The sequence below is a fragment of the Tachysurus fulvidraco genome, chromosome 23, assembly GCF_022655615.1.
Source record: "Tachysurus fulvidraco isolate hzauxx_2018 chromosome 23, HZAU_PFXX_2.0, whole genome shotgun sequence".
Lineage (NCBI taxonomy): Eukaryota > Metazoa > Chordata > Actinopteri > Siluriformes > Bagridae > Tachysurus > Tachysurus fulvidraco.
The window spans coordinates 18,405,038-18,420,754 of record NC_062540.1 but is presented as its reverse complement, the minus strand read 5'-3'; the positions used below and the strand labels follow the sequence as shown (position 1 = coordinate 18,420,754).

Genomic DNA, 15,717 nt, shown 5'->3' with positions numbered 1-15,717 from the left:
TTTGGACATTCTAGTTTTCTATCTAGCATTAGCATTAAATATGGTGCAATAATCCTGTCAGGTTATTTCATACTGTGTTTCTGTGTAGCATTAGCTGGCTCATGCTACTGCCTTTTGTTGACCAGCCTTAGTAGTAACAAAAACAAACAAGATAACACAATCATTTAAGAAATCCTGTCGGTTTAACTCATTTAATCAGGTTTGGCAGTAAATAAAAGCATTTTGGAATTTGAATTAAAATCCTGTCAGGTTAGCTCGTTTTAGCTTTCTATCTAGCATTAGATTTAATCATGATGCTAATCCTATCAGGTTATTCCATGCTGTGTTCCTGTGTAGCATTAGCTGAGAAGTTTAATCATTTATAAATTAAATCAAGTCTTAAAATACTGTAAGGTAAGCTCATGCTAGCTTCAGTAGTAGAAATAACAAAGAAGGTAACAAATAAAAATATTTAGGAATTTGACTTCAAATCCTATTAGAAATCTGGTACATTTTCTAGCTCAAATTTAACTTTCAGTCTAGCACATAAATAAATAACTTCATTTAGAAACAAATTAAAAGTCCTCTTGGATATCCTGTCAGGTTCGCTCATGCTAGCAGTTTATTAAAACGTGAATCTGTGAAGATGAAAAATGCTTAGAAATAGGATCTAAAATCATTACAGAAATTCTCTTGTGTTAGCGAGTTGGCTAATATTGGTACTAGATTATAAACATTTACAAATGTGGCCTAAAAATCCAGTGAGAAATCCTGTCAGGTTAGCTCTTGCTAGCTGGATATTTATTTGTTTATTACTTAGAATTAGCTGTAAAGATGATTATTACAAAAATTTTAATGTTTAGAAAAACTATTTTAAAATATTTACAGAAATCTCGGGGCTAGTTTCAGGCTAGTGTCTATGTAGCCTTAGCTGTAAAGTGTATAAACTTTATAACAATAAAATATAACTTCTTTTAGATGCTGCTGCTGAACATATTCACACACAAACTAGAAAGTTATACATTTAACATACAGTACATCAGTTAATGCAAAATATTACGATATTACGCTATATCAGATGTCTTTATCAGGTCTAATAAGTGACCGATTAATAAATGACATGTCAGATTAAAAATCCTTAATATAAAACTACGTAGCAAAAAAAAAGTTCCTCTGTGATATAAAAGAAAAGCTATTAACCAGAATTAGCTTCATTAGCTGCTTTCCTCGTTCCTGTACAGTTCTTTCAGCACGTAAACCCAAGTAGCTATGAGAAGTCCATTTTAGCAAGGTTTGGTGCTGGTCAAAGATTCCACACGTGTTACTTTCTGTCTCTCATCCATCACTCAAGTTAACGCTGATGTTCTCCTCGAAGAGAGCGATGCACAGCATGATGCCTCCTCCGGTGAGCAGGCCGACGCTCTGCAGGAGAAAAGAGATGAGGGGACTCGCTGAACCTTGGTCTCCATGCAGCATCTCAGGCATCTGGAAGCACAGGACATATTAGCATCAAGCTTAATAATTAGAAAAGTATATAAAGTGGGGACAAATTATTGTTAAAAAAAATAATAATTATAATTATTAAATTAAAAAGGTTCAGAGTTGAGTGTGTTTACATTTGAGTTTACATTTCTTTTACACCAACAAATCAAATGTGTTGCTATAACATTCTTTTTATTTTTTACTACCAAACTAGCAAAACATTCCCTATATCACTTTTACACAAATAAATGTTTATAAATGGCTTACATTTTTCACGGAAATCCTCTCACGTTAGCTAGCGTTATTAATAGATAAACATTTATTATAAACATGACAAAGTACTTTGTGAAATCCTATCCTAACATTTAGAAATATGACTAAAAATCCTTTTAGAAATCTTATCTAAATATAAAACATGGTTATAAATAATGTAATAGTCACTTAGACTTTGCTTCATATTGTTGTTTTAATGAAAGACAAACCCACATTAAAATTTCAAGGTGTTGGTATTCTTTTAAATTATAAAATAGAGGTATACTTCTTGTTTTTGTTTTTTTTTTATCCTATTTAAGTTCAAACTTGGGGACACGGTGGCTTAGTGGTTAGCACATTTGCCTCACACCTCCAATGTTGGGGGTTCGATTCCCGCCTCCGCCTTGTGTGTGTGGAGTTTGCATATTCTCCCCGTGCCTCGGGGGTTTCCTCCGGGTACTCCGGTTTCCTCCCCGGTCCAAAGACATGCATGGTAGGTTGATTGGCATCTCTGGAAAATTGTCCGTAGTGTGTGTGAGTGTGTGAGTAAATGAGAGTGTGTGTGTGTGCCCTGCGATGGGTTGGCACTCCGTCCAGGGTGTATCCTGCCTCGATGCCCAATGACGCCTGAGATAGGCACAGGCTCCCCGAGGTAGTTTGGATAAGTGGTAGAAAATGAATGAATGAAGTTCAAACTTAAAGTTGAGTTGCACTCAAATGTATGTACGAACATTTCTGCACCCGTCTCATAATTCAAATGATCAAGAAATATAAATATGCATAAATATGTTAATTAAAAACATGCCACGTTCTTAACAGTTTAAGGGTTTTTTTTGTAACTTTTACAACTGCCAGTTTATTCGTAGCTAAAATTTAGCAATTTGAAATGAAATTTAGCTAGCGAGTTTTGCATCTCATATTGTCAAGGTAGCATTTAGCTTTCTGAAATCATATCTGACTTCCAAACTGTTCAAATGTCGTGTCTTCTGAATCCCTGAATTAGTACTTTAATAAAAGTCCCAATGTAAGGTTTAGAGTTTTATATATAAATATTTAAATAAAGTAAACTTGACTTTAAATCACAACCACAGCAACAGTTCTCACCATGTCAGTGAGGGCCACGTAGAGAAAGACTCCGGCGGTGAGCGTGAGGATCCATGGCGAGTGTTGTGCCCAGTGGTGCCCCAGTGCAGAACCAGTCAGCACTCCCACATAGCCCAGCAGGGCCGAGAGCAAGCTGAACAGTGCCAATCTTCGTACAGGCCAACCTGCAGCCAGCAACATGGCCAGATCACCTGAACACACATGATGAAACGCTTAATCCTGCTGATGGCAGATGACAAACTGTTATCTGTTTATGCACTTCATTTACTTATGATTATGTATCCAAATGTGCGACAAATTTCAGTGTTTTTGTAAGAAGTGTGTTTTGTAAGAAGATGTTAGCACACTACAAGCTACCAGAACAGCTTTCCCTGAGATTTTTTCCTCAGTTAGTGTTTTTATAAAGCGATCATAAGTCTTCAGTTTGGTTGTTATCACATGATTAACCCTAACCCTAACCCTAACCCTAAGTCTGGCCATAATATATGATTTACACCTCAACAGATGAATAAATAATCCAATGAATTTTAATGATTAGAACTCTAACTTTTTAATCGTTTGGATAAATTAGAGGAAATATCAGGAGCTCAGTTTGAGCAGAGTACTGGAGAGCTCGTCATACCCAGCTCATGAGGAAGCTCATGGCAGAAGACAGCGATAGCTGTACTGAGTCCTCCAGTCAGGCTCTGAGAAAATGCCACACCTGCAGGACACACAGAACAGAACAAATGTGAGACTTCTGATCATCCAGCAAAGCCAAACATGGTGGGGTTTCGTTATAACTTTTCAATTCGTTTCAAGTTTATTTCTATAGCGCTTTTTACAATTGACGTCGTCTCAAAGCAGCTTTACAGACCATAAACATAGAACAAAAGCTTAATATAAAGGATAATATACAGATTAATAGAATGCAAAATTCGAGATTAATATTAGATAGATTTTGTTCACGATGTGTATGTATTTATCCCCAATGACCAAGTCTGAGGTGACTCAGGGAGCAGCAGCAAGGAAAAACTCGCTTAGATGGTAAAGGAAGAAACCTTGAGAGGAACCAGACTCAAAGGGGAACCTCATCCTCATATGGGTGACACTGGAGGGTGTGATTTAACGATAATGAATATAGATGGAAATCTCTCCTTTGGATGATTAATAAACAGAGGAAAAAGACCTTAGAGGGAAGATTAAACATTATTAAACCCCAGTGCTGTGAAATTCTCCAGTCTCACTGGTCACAAGATGGTTACAATCTTTTACAGCATCAGTTCAAACCATGTTTCAGACTGCAAGATTTCTATCCATGCACTCGTTCAAACAGAGTATCATTTCTACCTGCGCTCCATTTGTCTGTTATACCTCATGCTGGTGTTCTGTTCTGCACTTTGGGCTGGAAATCATTTATGCTTTTTTTATCAGTATGAACAAATGAAAGATTTTATGTCCACAAGTCCAATATAAAATAAGTCAAGACTCAGTGAGTTTTTTTCCTCTATGTGATAACCTACAGAATTTTAGTGGTTGGAGATAGAGGCTTCAGATTTGAGCTGCTAATGAACAAACACTCTGGGCATCTCGGACTACAGTGACTACATTGCTCCTAATATTGCAGGGGAAAACACAAGTGCTTATAAAACACCATAAATTCTACAAATGTGAGAGTGGAGTGAGACACGACAAAGACGCTCAATCATCGACATGGACACAACAAAAGCAGGCCTTTAGTAAAATAAAATAATTTTTTATGTCTTATTAATGTCATGAGAAAAAAGAAACAAAGGGACGGAATGACCGTTTATAGCTGATGTACTGTAACTCAATTTGCAACATGAAAACAAGCAAATTGCAGTGATATAAGAGGAATAAAATACTTGGTCATGTGTTGTACAGGAAAATATTCCACTGCAGGTTGGTAAAGTTCACTCCTTTGCTTTTGTAGTCTGTTATGAGTCTGTCTGTGTTTTCCTTGTTTCTGTCTGCTGTCATTCCCTGCTGTTAATTGTTGGCCCCGCCCACTTATTTGTTACCATGGACACTAATTGTACTCAATCTTTCCTCCATGTGTGCTTTCTTTGTCTCTGATTGTATCTGCTTTGTCATTGGTTCCTGTCACCTATATATTCTGTGTTTGTTCAATTCCCTGGTGCTAGTCGTTTCAATGTTCCTGTTTCTTGTCAGCTCTGTGTTCGGTCTTGTTTTGCCTGCCTGTCTGTGTTCTTGTTTTTTGTCATTATAGCTCTTTACTGCATTTGGATCCTCACTCGCCTTTGTCTCATCGTGACAGAACGACTAGCACCAGGGAATTGAACAAACAGAGAATATATAGGTGACAGGAACCAGTGACAAAGCAGAGACAATTAGAGACAAAGACAACACACCTGTAGGAAAGATTGAGTACAATTAGTGTCCATGGTAACAAATAAGTGGGTGGGGCCAACAATTAACAGCAGGGAATGGCAGCAGACTCATTACAGCTTTGCTTCAAGTCTATCACACGACCCCACGGTTGCTTAATTTCCTAGAACAGCACACCTCATATACTTCCTTCCCTCACATGATAACCACGTCCTGCAATGACACCTGCTCGAAGATACACACCGATCGCTAGCCCGTCAGTGAGGTTGTGGATTCCGTCTCCCATGATGACCATCCAGGCGACGGTGCTGAGGCTGGAGGAGCTTCGATCCGGCGCTGTATGAGAATGACCGTGACCAGACTCAGGGTTCATAGAGCAATCAAGAGTAGAAGAACCTGGAGAACAGAACCTCAGGGTTAATAACTTTATAAACAGCTCTATGTACCTCTCTTTATTAAGGATGTATCGGTTTGTCATGACATGACGTGTTGCGATTCCCAAATGTGATAAAATTCAGTTTTATCTGTGAATGCTTTAATTCCATTAATTATCTGTTTATTTCCAACCACTAACACATTATATAGATAAAGTTTACTGAAACATTTCTCTAGACTCCTGCAGTGCTGCACTCTCACTCAAATGTATTATACATTAAAAGCCTTTAGCCTCTTTGATTATAACAGTCTCTCGCATTGATCACATTTTAATTATTTACATCCACCTCATTTAACACCTGACACTGTAGCTGTCAGGGGCATCAGTCTGAGGATGTGGTGGAAATGATCAGGTTTGGCAAATTTCCATGGCAAAAACAAACAGCTAACAACTTTAATGTATTTTGTTTTTACATAGAATTGCTTTTAAATATTAGTTTATTTTAATAATAAAAGTAACAATAATAATAAAAATAATGTCTGGTTTCATTTTTATTATTATTAATATTAGTAGTAGTAGTAATAATAATAACAATAATAACTATTATTATTATTGTTTTATGCATTACTATATTTTCATTGTTGTTATTATTATAAGTAGTTAAAATAACAATTAAAAAATAAATAATTATTAATAATAAAATAATAATAATAATAGCAACAATAATAAATAGTAATGCATACAATTATTATTATTGTATGTATTTTTGTTTATTATTGCATTATTATTATTACTATTGTTATTACTCAACAACAACAACAACAACAACAACAACAACAATAATAATAACAATAATAATAAGTATTGTTATTATTATTGTTGTTGTTTTTGTTATATTTTTTAAATAAATGAACTGATAAAAAAAAATCATGTTCAGTGTCGTTACATTATTTTCAAAAACATTCCATGAACTTCAATTCAATTCAAGTCTAATTTATTTGTGTGGCGTTTTTAACAATGGACATTGTCTCGAAGCAGCTTTACGGAACAAAGGAAACTCAGTTCTCCTCTTTCAGAACATTTTATATTTATATATTATTCATTCATTCATTCATTCATTCATTCATTCATTTTCTACCGCTTTTATGATGCCTGGGATATTATTCATTACATATAAATTTCATTTTCATTGACAGCATTTAGCAGATCATTTTTATCCAGAGTGACTTACAAAGTGCTTTTGAAATCTTTATCTATATTTCAGTGTTTAAGTTTGGAGGATTTACTTTGAAAAAAACACCGTGACATCAAATTGTTCATGTTGGTTTCTTCATGAATTCAGCTTTAGGTTTTTAGTTTCTTTGGATGTAACTCAGCAATTCTTAGTGAGTCCTGAGTATAGGATCAAACTTACCCTCTAACGCCTCCATTTCCCGAGCCTCTGTTACATTCTGCTTTCTTTTCTTTGATTTCTGAGGGAAAAAGGAAACACTCAAAACAAATTTACAGTGTGTGTGTGTGTGTGTGTGTGTGTGTGTGTGTGTGTGTGTGTGTGTGTGTGTGTGTGTGTGTGTGTGTGTGTGTGCGTGTGTTTGTTTGTTCCTGTTGTATAATGCACAAGAGAATCTCACCTTATAGCTGTGTCTGAGACCAAGAATACTCTCAAATGTGAAGAGCAGGTAAAGTCCCCCGAGTACACTTAAGCCCTTTAGCACTGCATTCTGGTGATCGCTATGTGGCCCAGAGTTCGCCTGAGACACCACACACACATACACACACATACACACACACACACACACACACACACACACACACACACACACACACACACACACACACACACACACATACACACATATACACACATATACACACACACACACACACACACACACACACACACACACACACACACACACACACACACACACACACACACACACACACATTTAAATGTCCATACTTAATGCTAATGCACCACTTATCATACCCATGAAATGACATTTAAAGGTCATGAATTTTAACCTTTTCAGCACTTAATGTTGTGTAATAATGATGTCTAGTCACACACACAAACTTTAAACACACATAACTTCATGTCTGTTTAATCTTGAGAGATTAAACAGTCTTCGAATGTTGTAATAAAATGTAAAAACTTAATAAAGTATCGGACATGATATAGCGATGGACGTCATGTTTATTTTTATTTTAAAAACCAAACAATTCTGAGGGATATTACGAAATAATAATCTGATATTCTGTCTATGCTTCAAGTTTTTATTGCCTTTACTGATTTTCTGGTCACTCACATGAGGCAGTAGGTGCAACAGGGCGTCTCCACAAAGCGTGCCCACAGCCATGGCCGCCATGGGGCACAGGAAGCTCCGTAGGGCAGCAGGGGGTACCAGAGGGGTCAGTCCGAGGGCCAGGAAGGACGGCAGACTGATTACTAGCAGCGCCACAGAGGCCCAACCCAGAGCTAAGAGGAAATATACACACAGCCTTTTCTAATTGTTATGAACACGTTAGCTTGAAATACATATCACAACAATCATATGTCAACATATCTAAACTAGGCCATGTGACTACAGTAGATAGATTCTTCGGACCATTGTACATTATGTTTGGAGATTAGTTATGTTGGCTTTGTAGAAGCCAACATTCTGTTTTCCTATTTAAGCTTAGACAAAAATTTATCAAATTTAATCCGGCCTAGAGCTTTCGAGCCACATGCACCAAATTCGGATATGTTGTAGACGCCGGTCTGAAGTTTGTTGCTTTTACTTTTCCAAGCGATCTGAGTACCGGTACTGGCCTTTCGGTTGTGCCGCAACCCCGCCCCCAAAATATGCAAAATCAAAAATCTGTTTACAACATGGACATGTGACATATCAAAACACTCAGAACAATGAGGGGAACGTCCTCACGGGTATTCTGATTACGTCACGTGATGTCACGTGAAAATAAAAATATTTGCACAACATGGGCATGTGACATATCAAAACAATCAGCCCAATGTGGGGAACTTCCTCAGGAGTATTTGGATGATATCACATGCTTGTCTCTGCTTACCTCAAAAAGTTTTGGCAACCTAGCTTTATGTCCACTTGCCTCCAAAAGTAACACTGACCCTTTTGTCCACTTGCCTCAAAAAAGCACCATCCGTTGCGAATACTTGCTTCGTCAAAGCCAACATCAAAGTTTGTCACGACTAACTTTACAAATCTAGTTATTAATTGACTTACAATAATGGACTTTTTTGCATTACATCACTAACGTACACTATTTTACTTAGTTTCTCTGTTACTTTTTCATGCTACTTTGAGTTACTATGTATAATTTACCTACACTTATTTAATGAACATTAGCAAATTAGCTCACATCGTTTACTTCAACTTAATTACTTTATCTCACTTTCTCTCTCACATAACCTACTTACTTTATTTTCCCTTATGTTACTTAGTTACTTATGTAGTTATTTCATTTATCATTTGCTCTATAATTAACTTCACCTGACTTCATATTATTATTCATATTGTTTACTTTCCCTACCTAATTTATTTCACCCTTTTACTTACTTTATTTTACCTAATGTTACTTAGTTCCTTAATCACTTACTATAATTTCCTTTACTGTATTTTACCTACGTAATTTATTTTACCTTACATTACTTAGCTTACGTAGTTACTCAAGGACTTACACTATTACTTATTACAATTTTACTGTCATTTTCTAAATACCTTACTTTCCTAACTTCACAATACTTCCTTACTTTACCTACTTCCTTTAGTTCACCCAATGTTGTTCAGTACTTAATTACGTACATAATGACTTACTTTTACTTACCATAATTTCCCTTACACCCTCATACCTGACTTTACCTCACTTTCCATTATTGGCTCATTTTATTGACTTCTACTATACTCTATTACTTATTTACTAATTACTTGCTAAACTTAAGTTCATATTTAAATTTACATACTATATATACTCAAGTAGTTATTTTACATTCACGTTACTTCACCTACATCTACTTTAGTGTAAAGTACGGAAGCCCTAAGGGGCCATGCATTATTGTATATTGTTTCTTTCCTGCTTAGTCGTTAATTTTCTGATGACCTCGGCATGTACCTCGTTGTTAATATGTAATGGATTAATAAAACGTTAAGCCTTTATTCTCATAAATACTGTAAAAAAAAAAACAAGAAAGAAAGAAAGGAAAAAATAACAATAATAAAAAATTCAATAATTAAAAAAAAAAATATATATATATATATATATATATATGTATATATATGTATATACATATATATACGTATATATGTATATACATATATATACGTATATATATATATATATATATATATATATATATAAAATTAAAAAATACTGTAAAAAACAAGAAAAGAAGAAATTTTAAACAAATAAATAAACAAACACATAAATAAATAAATAAATAAATAAATAAATAAATAAATAAATAAATAAATGTGTATGTATATATCCTCTTAATACTTCTGTGGAAAAGCATGTAAATTTAAGTATTTTTTGTATGTTCATAAATTGCCTTTTAAAAATATTTTAATCAATTATTTATAACTTTTCCACAGTCTTAGATAAGAGTTTGGTTTTAAAGGAGACCAAGATTTTACTGCCACATCTTGGATTTACTTGAAAAGCTTAAATATTTATATATATATATATATAATCGTATGAGACATGATCATCTCCATGCAGTGACCGATCACCTCTAAGAAACGCCACACTATCTCCGTCTTCATGCGTGTGAGGGTTCGTGTGGCGGAGACACACGCCGCTGTCTATCTGATAGAGCAGAGCAGGACACAGGAAGGTGAAGTGATCTGGGGTGATGTGAGAAGTCTGATCCAAGCCGAAGTTCCACAGAAGCTGTGTGACGTTCAGACACTAAAAGACACGAAGAACCGATTAGAGCGTTAATGCTGTGATTCGCTTCTTTCTATAAAGCTTGAAAATTCTTCAAAGTTATAAGCGGTCATCAGGGGTGGTTCTGGACCTTTGTTAGGGTCTCTCCAGCCCCCCTGTCTGTGATCTCAACCACCCTAAACCTAGAAGTATAATTTTTACTTTCAAAAAGAAACAATAAAAATTACGTTAAAATGCAGGACATGTCGTCGATGGGAAAGAAAACTATATATCAGTTTGCTCCAAGTGCGTTTTTTTTTTTACTTTGCTTTTACGCACGTGCGTTGTAGTCTTTCATTAGTGCGTCATCAGCTGTTCGCTTTATTTGAACGGAGAAGCACAGGTACGCGCAGCGTGCACGCGCAGTCAGAGCTGGAGGCGTTTATCTATAACGTTAATCGGCGGAAAGCCGCAAAGACGGCAACCAAAAGCAGTGAAATGTCACTATTCTTATTACCAGAGTTGATAGCACAAACAAAATATTAATGCAAACAATCCATTCAATAAAAAAATATAAATAAATAAATAAATAAATAAATAAATAAATAAATAAATAAATAAAAATAACATTTACTGATTTAAATTAAAGACCAAGTGGTCTTTTTGTCTTGTGATTTTTTATTTTTTATTTTTTATTAATGACTGCATTCATTGGACACACTGTTAGTAGAGAATGCACACATACATGAACTGATTTGATTCAAGACTGACATCATTACATCATGCATAAAATTTTGGTGTCCACTTTTGCCATTTTAAATAATAGCATAACTTTTGGCTTAGTATGTAGTCATATAATATATAATATAAAACGCTTCTTCTTTTAAATTCTCACTAAGGGCTAAAACCCCTAAAGATGAATCCCTAGAACCGCCCTGGCGTTTATCATCATAAAAAAAAAAAATTCTCCCAGAATGATGACCAACCGCAGCTCGACTGTCCTGACACCTTACCTTTGCTCACATGATATCAGCCGCTATCAGACGTGCACTTTGATCATTCAGGCTTCACGTTTGAACACTTAACACTCACATTCTCATGGAGGTGATTCTTTGTCGGATGATCAGAGAGCAGTATTGTTTTTTCTGTGCCGAGCGATGATGTCGTCTGTGAACCATCTCCCTGTCCTGAAGATCCATGCACCACGACTTTGACATCGATTGCAGGAATCTCTTCTTTCTCTTTAATAGTCTCGGTCTCAGAGTCTCTGTGTGAAATCAAACATTTACAGCGATATTTAAAAAATAATTCAATTAATTCAATTAAAAATTCAACCCTAACCCTAACCCTAACCCTCTATATTAAAGGAGATATCTACAGATTTTACGCAAAAAAAAAAAAAAATCAGTATTTTCTGGGTTTTATATTTATTATATATAAAGAAACTTTATATCACAGATTAAACAACCTTCTGTCTAATTATCGGTTTATTTTTTTCACTTTTAAAGTGTTTAACCTACATGATGACACTACATTGTCCTAACAATACACTTTTAATACATTTTCCTACAAAGGATTACAGGACCTGTATTTATAAAAATTCTCAGTATAAATTTTTTCCTAGTGACAAAAAAAAAAGAAGAAAATTCTTAGTAAAGTTGGTGTTTCCCCTTAAAATGAAAGAGAAGATCATAGTAAAGATTGAGGTTCTTTATAAAGCATCTTAACCCTTAAAAGAGCTCATAAGGTCAAAAAGTGTTAGGAGTCATGAGGAGGACTTTTAAGAGGTTAAGAGTTTCTTTATCAGAGGAAAAATGGCCGAAAGGTGAAGAGAGAAAAGAAATGTGTTGTATAAAATATTTGATAATGATAGTGAGTTAATAAGATGCTATAGATCATGTAGGGATTATTTTTGTGACCAATCAGAATAGAGATAACATCTACGATACAGTGAAGAAATTATTTATATTTATATACTTTTCTACTCATTTCTACTATTTGTTAACAAGGTTGTACTAACAAGGTTTATTAAAGCTAATGTTAACAAAAAAAGAATGATCTTAGTTAAGAAAACCTTGATGTAAAGATCAAGACCAAGTTGGTCGAGTTAAAGTCGAGATTAAGATCGAGATGAAGATCAAATCCTAACCAAGCTCAAGCCTTTACTTTAGACTTTGTTTGTACTTTTTTTTACTTATTCTGAATATTTCTTTGCACTTTCTATCAACACCAAGCCCATATTTAGGCGGTTTGAAGCCCAAGACAGAGCGAAGTCCAAGTACAAATAACAATAAGACTGAGACAAATTCATGTAAATCTGTCTTGTAGTCCCATGTCATCTTTAAACTTGTCTAAGCTTTTTTTATTTGCCGGAATCTGACCACGCTCTGTTTCTTAGACGTCCTGCTGTCCGCTAAAGTTCATTAAAACCCAGAAATGCTGTTGTGACGATTCCGTAAGTACACGGCAGTCTCTTACTGAGATGATGAGGGCTGATGAGGATGATGATGATGATGATGGTCTTCTTTTAAATGTTGGTGAATATGAGCCAGGCTGAGAGAAGAATGCATCACCGTACCGTGTCTGATCTCCAGGACGCTGACCTCACCCAGTCCCAGGCTGCCCAGTAACTTCTGTAGACCTTCATAGGTCAGGGTGCCATTGCTGCCATACTCCAGGAACAGGCGCTGCAGGTAATAGCCCTTCCAGAAGACACGTTACACATGAATACAGATGTTTAACAACAGTTTGTTGGTGTGTACTTGCTCATGTGATGATTTAAAGTAGCCATATAGTGTAAATATCACTTACGGCTACTTTAAATCATCACGTGAGCACGTTACTCTTGAGTTTTGCTCTGGATCTGCGATGTCTGTCAACAAAAATGATAACAGACTCACCTTAGAAGACCCCAACCGAATCGTTTTGAACGGCACTTAATACCGGTACATTATTTAGGTTTAACAGATACAAGATATCATGGAATCTGGCTGAAACTAGAGGTGTGCATCAGGACTGGGATGCAATGAAAACAATTGCATGTAAAAATCAGGAGCTTTTAACTTTCAACAAAAACATTCATTCATCCTTAGCCACTGCTTGGTCAGAGTCACTGTGGTTTACCTTATTATGAATTTATTGCCACAAGTCTGATATAAAATATGAAAATAGACACGGAGCTTTGAAAATCTGTAGTTTTTCATCAGTATTTCTGTTTCTTTGCCGACTAGGGACGATATATTTAGGCAAACGATTTTTTTTTCTCACACAAATGTTTGTATCTCTAAAGTAAATACTGATATCAAACCTATTTCTGCTCTCTGAGACGCCCCACGTGTTTGTTCATAAGGATCTTAAATTTTTTCTTTAACCACTAAAATTCATTCATTCATTCATTCATTCATTCATTCATTTATTCATTCATTTTCTACCGCTTATCCGAACTACCTCGGGTCACGGGGAGCCTGTGGCGTCATCGGGCATAGAGGCAGGATACACCCTGGACGGAGTGCCAACCCATCACAGGGCACACACACTCTCATTCACTATGGACAATTTTACAGAGATGCCAATCAACCTACCATGCATGTCTTTGGACCGGGGGAGGAAACCGGAGTACCCGGAGGAAACCCCCGAGGCACAGGGAGAACATGCAAACTCCACACACACAAGGCGGAGGTGGGAATCGAACCCCCGACCCTGGAGGTGTTAGGCGAACGTGCTAACCACTAAGCCATCGTTGCCCCCCCCCACACACACACACACACTACAATTCAGTGTAAGATTATCAACAGAGAGAAAAACACACTCATACTGTACGACTCATTTTATATCAGACTTGCGACTGACTAGAAAATCATCCATTTATACTCATCGAAAACATTCCACAAGTCTATTTCAATTCCACCTCCAGGACGGAGCTCCAGTGACCTGGTAAACAGGGTTAAGACAGATTTCTGATTTCAACACAGGCACTAAAACACAATTTTATGGATCTGGTTTACTTGCATCACCTATGTGTCTGTCCTAGATAAGGCCGTAGCCAGCGTGTGTATGGCCAGAAATGAATGGCGGTTTTATATAAGCTCATGTTTAGATTGTTCTTACTTGCTCCTCAAAAGCGTCCTCTAAGCGCTCCTCTGTACGTGAGACCTGATTGTTGTCTTTCAGCGATTCTTCTGTATCAGACTGCGAAAGAGCGAGTGACGTTTGTACGGATGAAACGATCACGAAGCCAAAGTAAACGCTAAGCTTGAAGTCCAGATGCATCCTGAAGACAAGCGAGAACAGAGTAAATGAGTGCAGTATGATATCTGGACACGCAGAGCTGCAATGCATAACATAAGTATAGTAAATGATTTGTGTCTTTAGTAAAGGGGATAAAAAACCAAACAGAAGCTTTTGTGATTATTTTGTGGAAAAATTCAGAAGAAATCTGTGCAGATTCAATCGTTTATTGCTACGTGCAAAAAAACAAAACAAAACAAAACGTACCTGAAATTCTGCTCCTTCACGATTTAAGATTTCTGCCCCTCACATTTCACACTGTGCTTCCTCGAAGCCTGAGCTCTCTGCGGCTCTGGTTAATGTTTACACACCTTTAAAACGACACTGTTGGCTTTTTAAGCAACTGCAACGGATTGATCAGGTATGTTGATCCTCTCAAGTAATCAGTAGGAGTGTGAGAATGTTTATGGGGGAGGAGAACGATAAAAATCAACCGCTCCCTAGCTTTTAAATAAGCATTATAAATGTTGTTTTGGTGTTTGTGTATAATAGTGTGTAATATATTAATACTATACTGTACAGTACACACGAGGAATCTCACAAGAAACTAAAGATACACGAAATGCATACAATCATGCAAGTCGAATGTCTGGGTCAGAAAAATAGAGAATGCATTGAGAATACAAATATACCAATTAGATTTTATTTGTTTAGCGCATTTAACAATGGACATCTTTACAGAACATAAAAAACATAATACAAAAAGTTTAATATTATGCAAACGTAATATTAATATGAATATTATGCAAACGTGTTTAAACGTGTTTGTGTTTATCCCTAATGAACAAGCCTGGGGTGACTGAGGTGACTGAGGTGAGGAAAAACTCCCTTAGATGGAAGAAAAGTGAACCTCATCCTCATTTGGGTGACACCGGAGGGTGTGATTATAAACTGTTATAAACATCAGAGAGTGTTATTATGAATAATGTCCTTTCTACAGTCAGATACAGTCTGATAATTGTGTATTTATGAGGAGGTTGTTGTCTTTAAAGACAACCTGGAGT

At 36.1% G+C, this 15,717-nt stretch overlaps 1 protein-coding gene across 2 annotated transcripts; it reads right to left on the bottom strand.

The window, feature by feature from the left end:
* Positions 1-177: 177 nt before the first annotated feature.
* slc39a5 (solute carrier family 39 member 5) lies at positions 178-15,197 on the bottom strand. 2 transcript variants are annotated; one of them, XM_047807009.1, is made up of 12 exons: positions 14,921-15,197; positions 14,534-14,753; positions 12,905-13,128; positions 11,519-11,693; positions 10,291-10,468; positions 7,852-8,021; positions 7,174-7,293; positions 6,957-7,014; positions 5,410-5,562; positions 3,440-3,520; positions 2,818-3,008; positions 178-1,464 (listed from the first exon to the last, which is right to left on the bottom strand). In XM_047807009.1, the coding sequence occupies exons 2-12, from the start codon at positions 14,693-14,695 to the stop codon at positions 1,315-1,317; spliced, it is 1,662 nt and encodes a 553-aa protein (XP_047662965.1). In that variant the 5' UTR covers positions 14,696-14,753; positions 14,921-15,197; the 3' UTR covers positions 178-1,314. The 2 variants fall into 2 exon arrangements, with proteins under 2 accessions (XP_047662965.1, XP_026990357.2); XM_027134556.2 differs by having other exon boundaries at positions 14,534-14,696.
* Positions 15,198-15,717: the final 520 nt, after the last annotated feature.

Bases quoted from the DNA above. Each gene is read 5' to 3' on its own strand.
- slc39a5 (XM_047807009.1), bottom strand. From the start codon at position 14,695: ATGCATCTGGACTTCAAGCTTAGCGTTTACTTTGGCTTCGTGATCGTT. The intron at 13,129-14,533 runs GTAAGAACAATC...GTCTTCTGGAAG, and splicing joins AGGACGCTTTTGAGGAGCAA to GGCTATTACCTGCAGCGCCT. The intron at 5,563-6,956 runs GTAAGTTTGATC...TCTGTTCTCCAG, and splicing joins GGAAATGGAGGCGTTAGAGG to GTTCTTCTACTCTTGATTGC.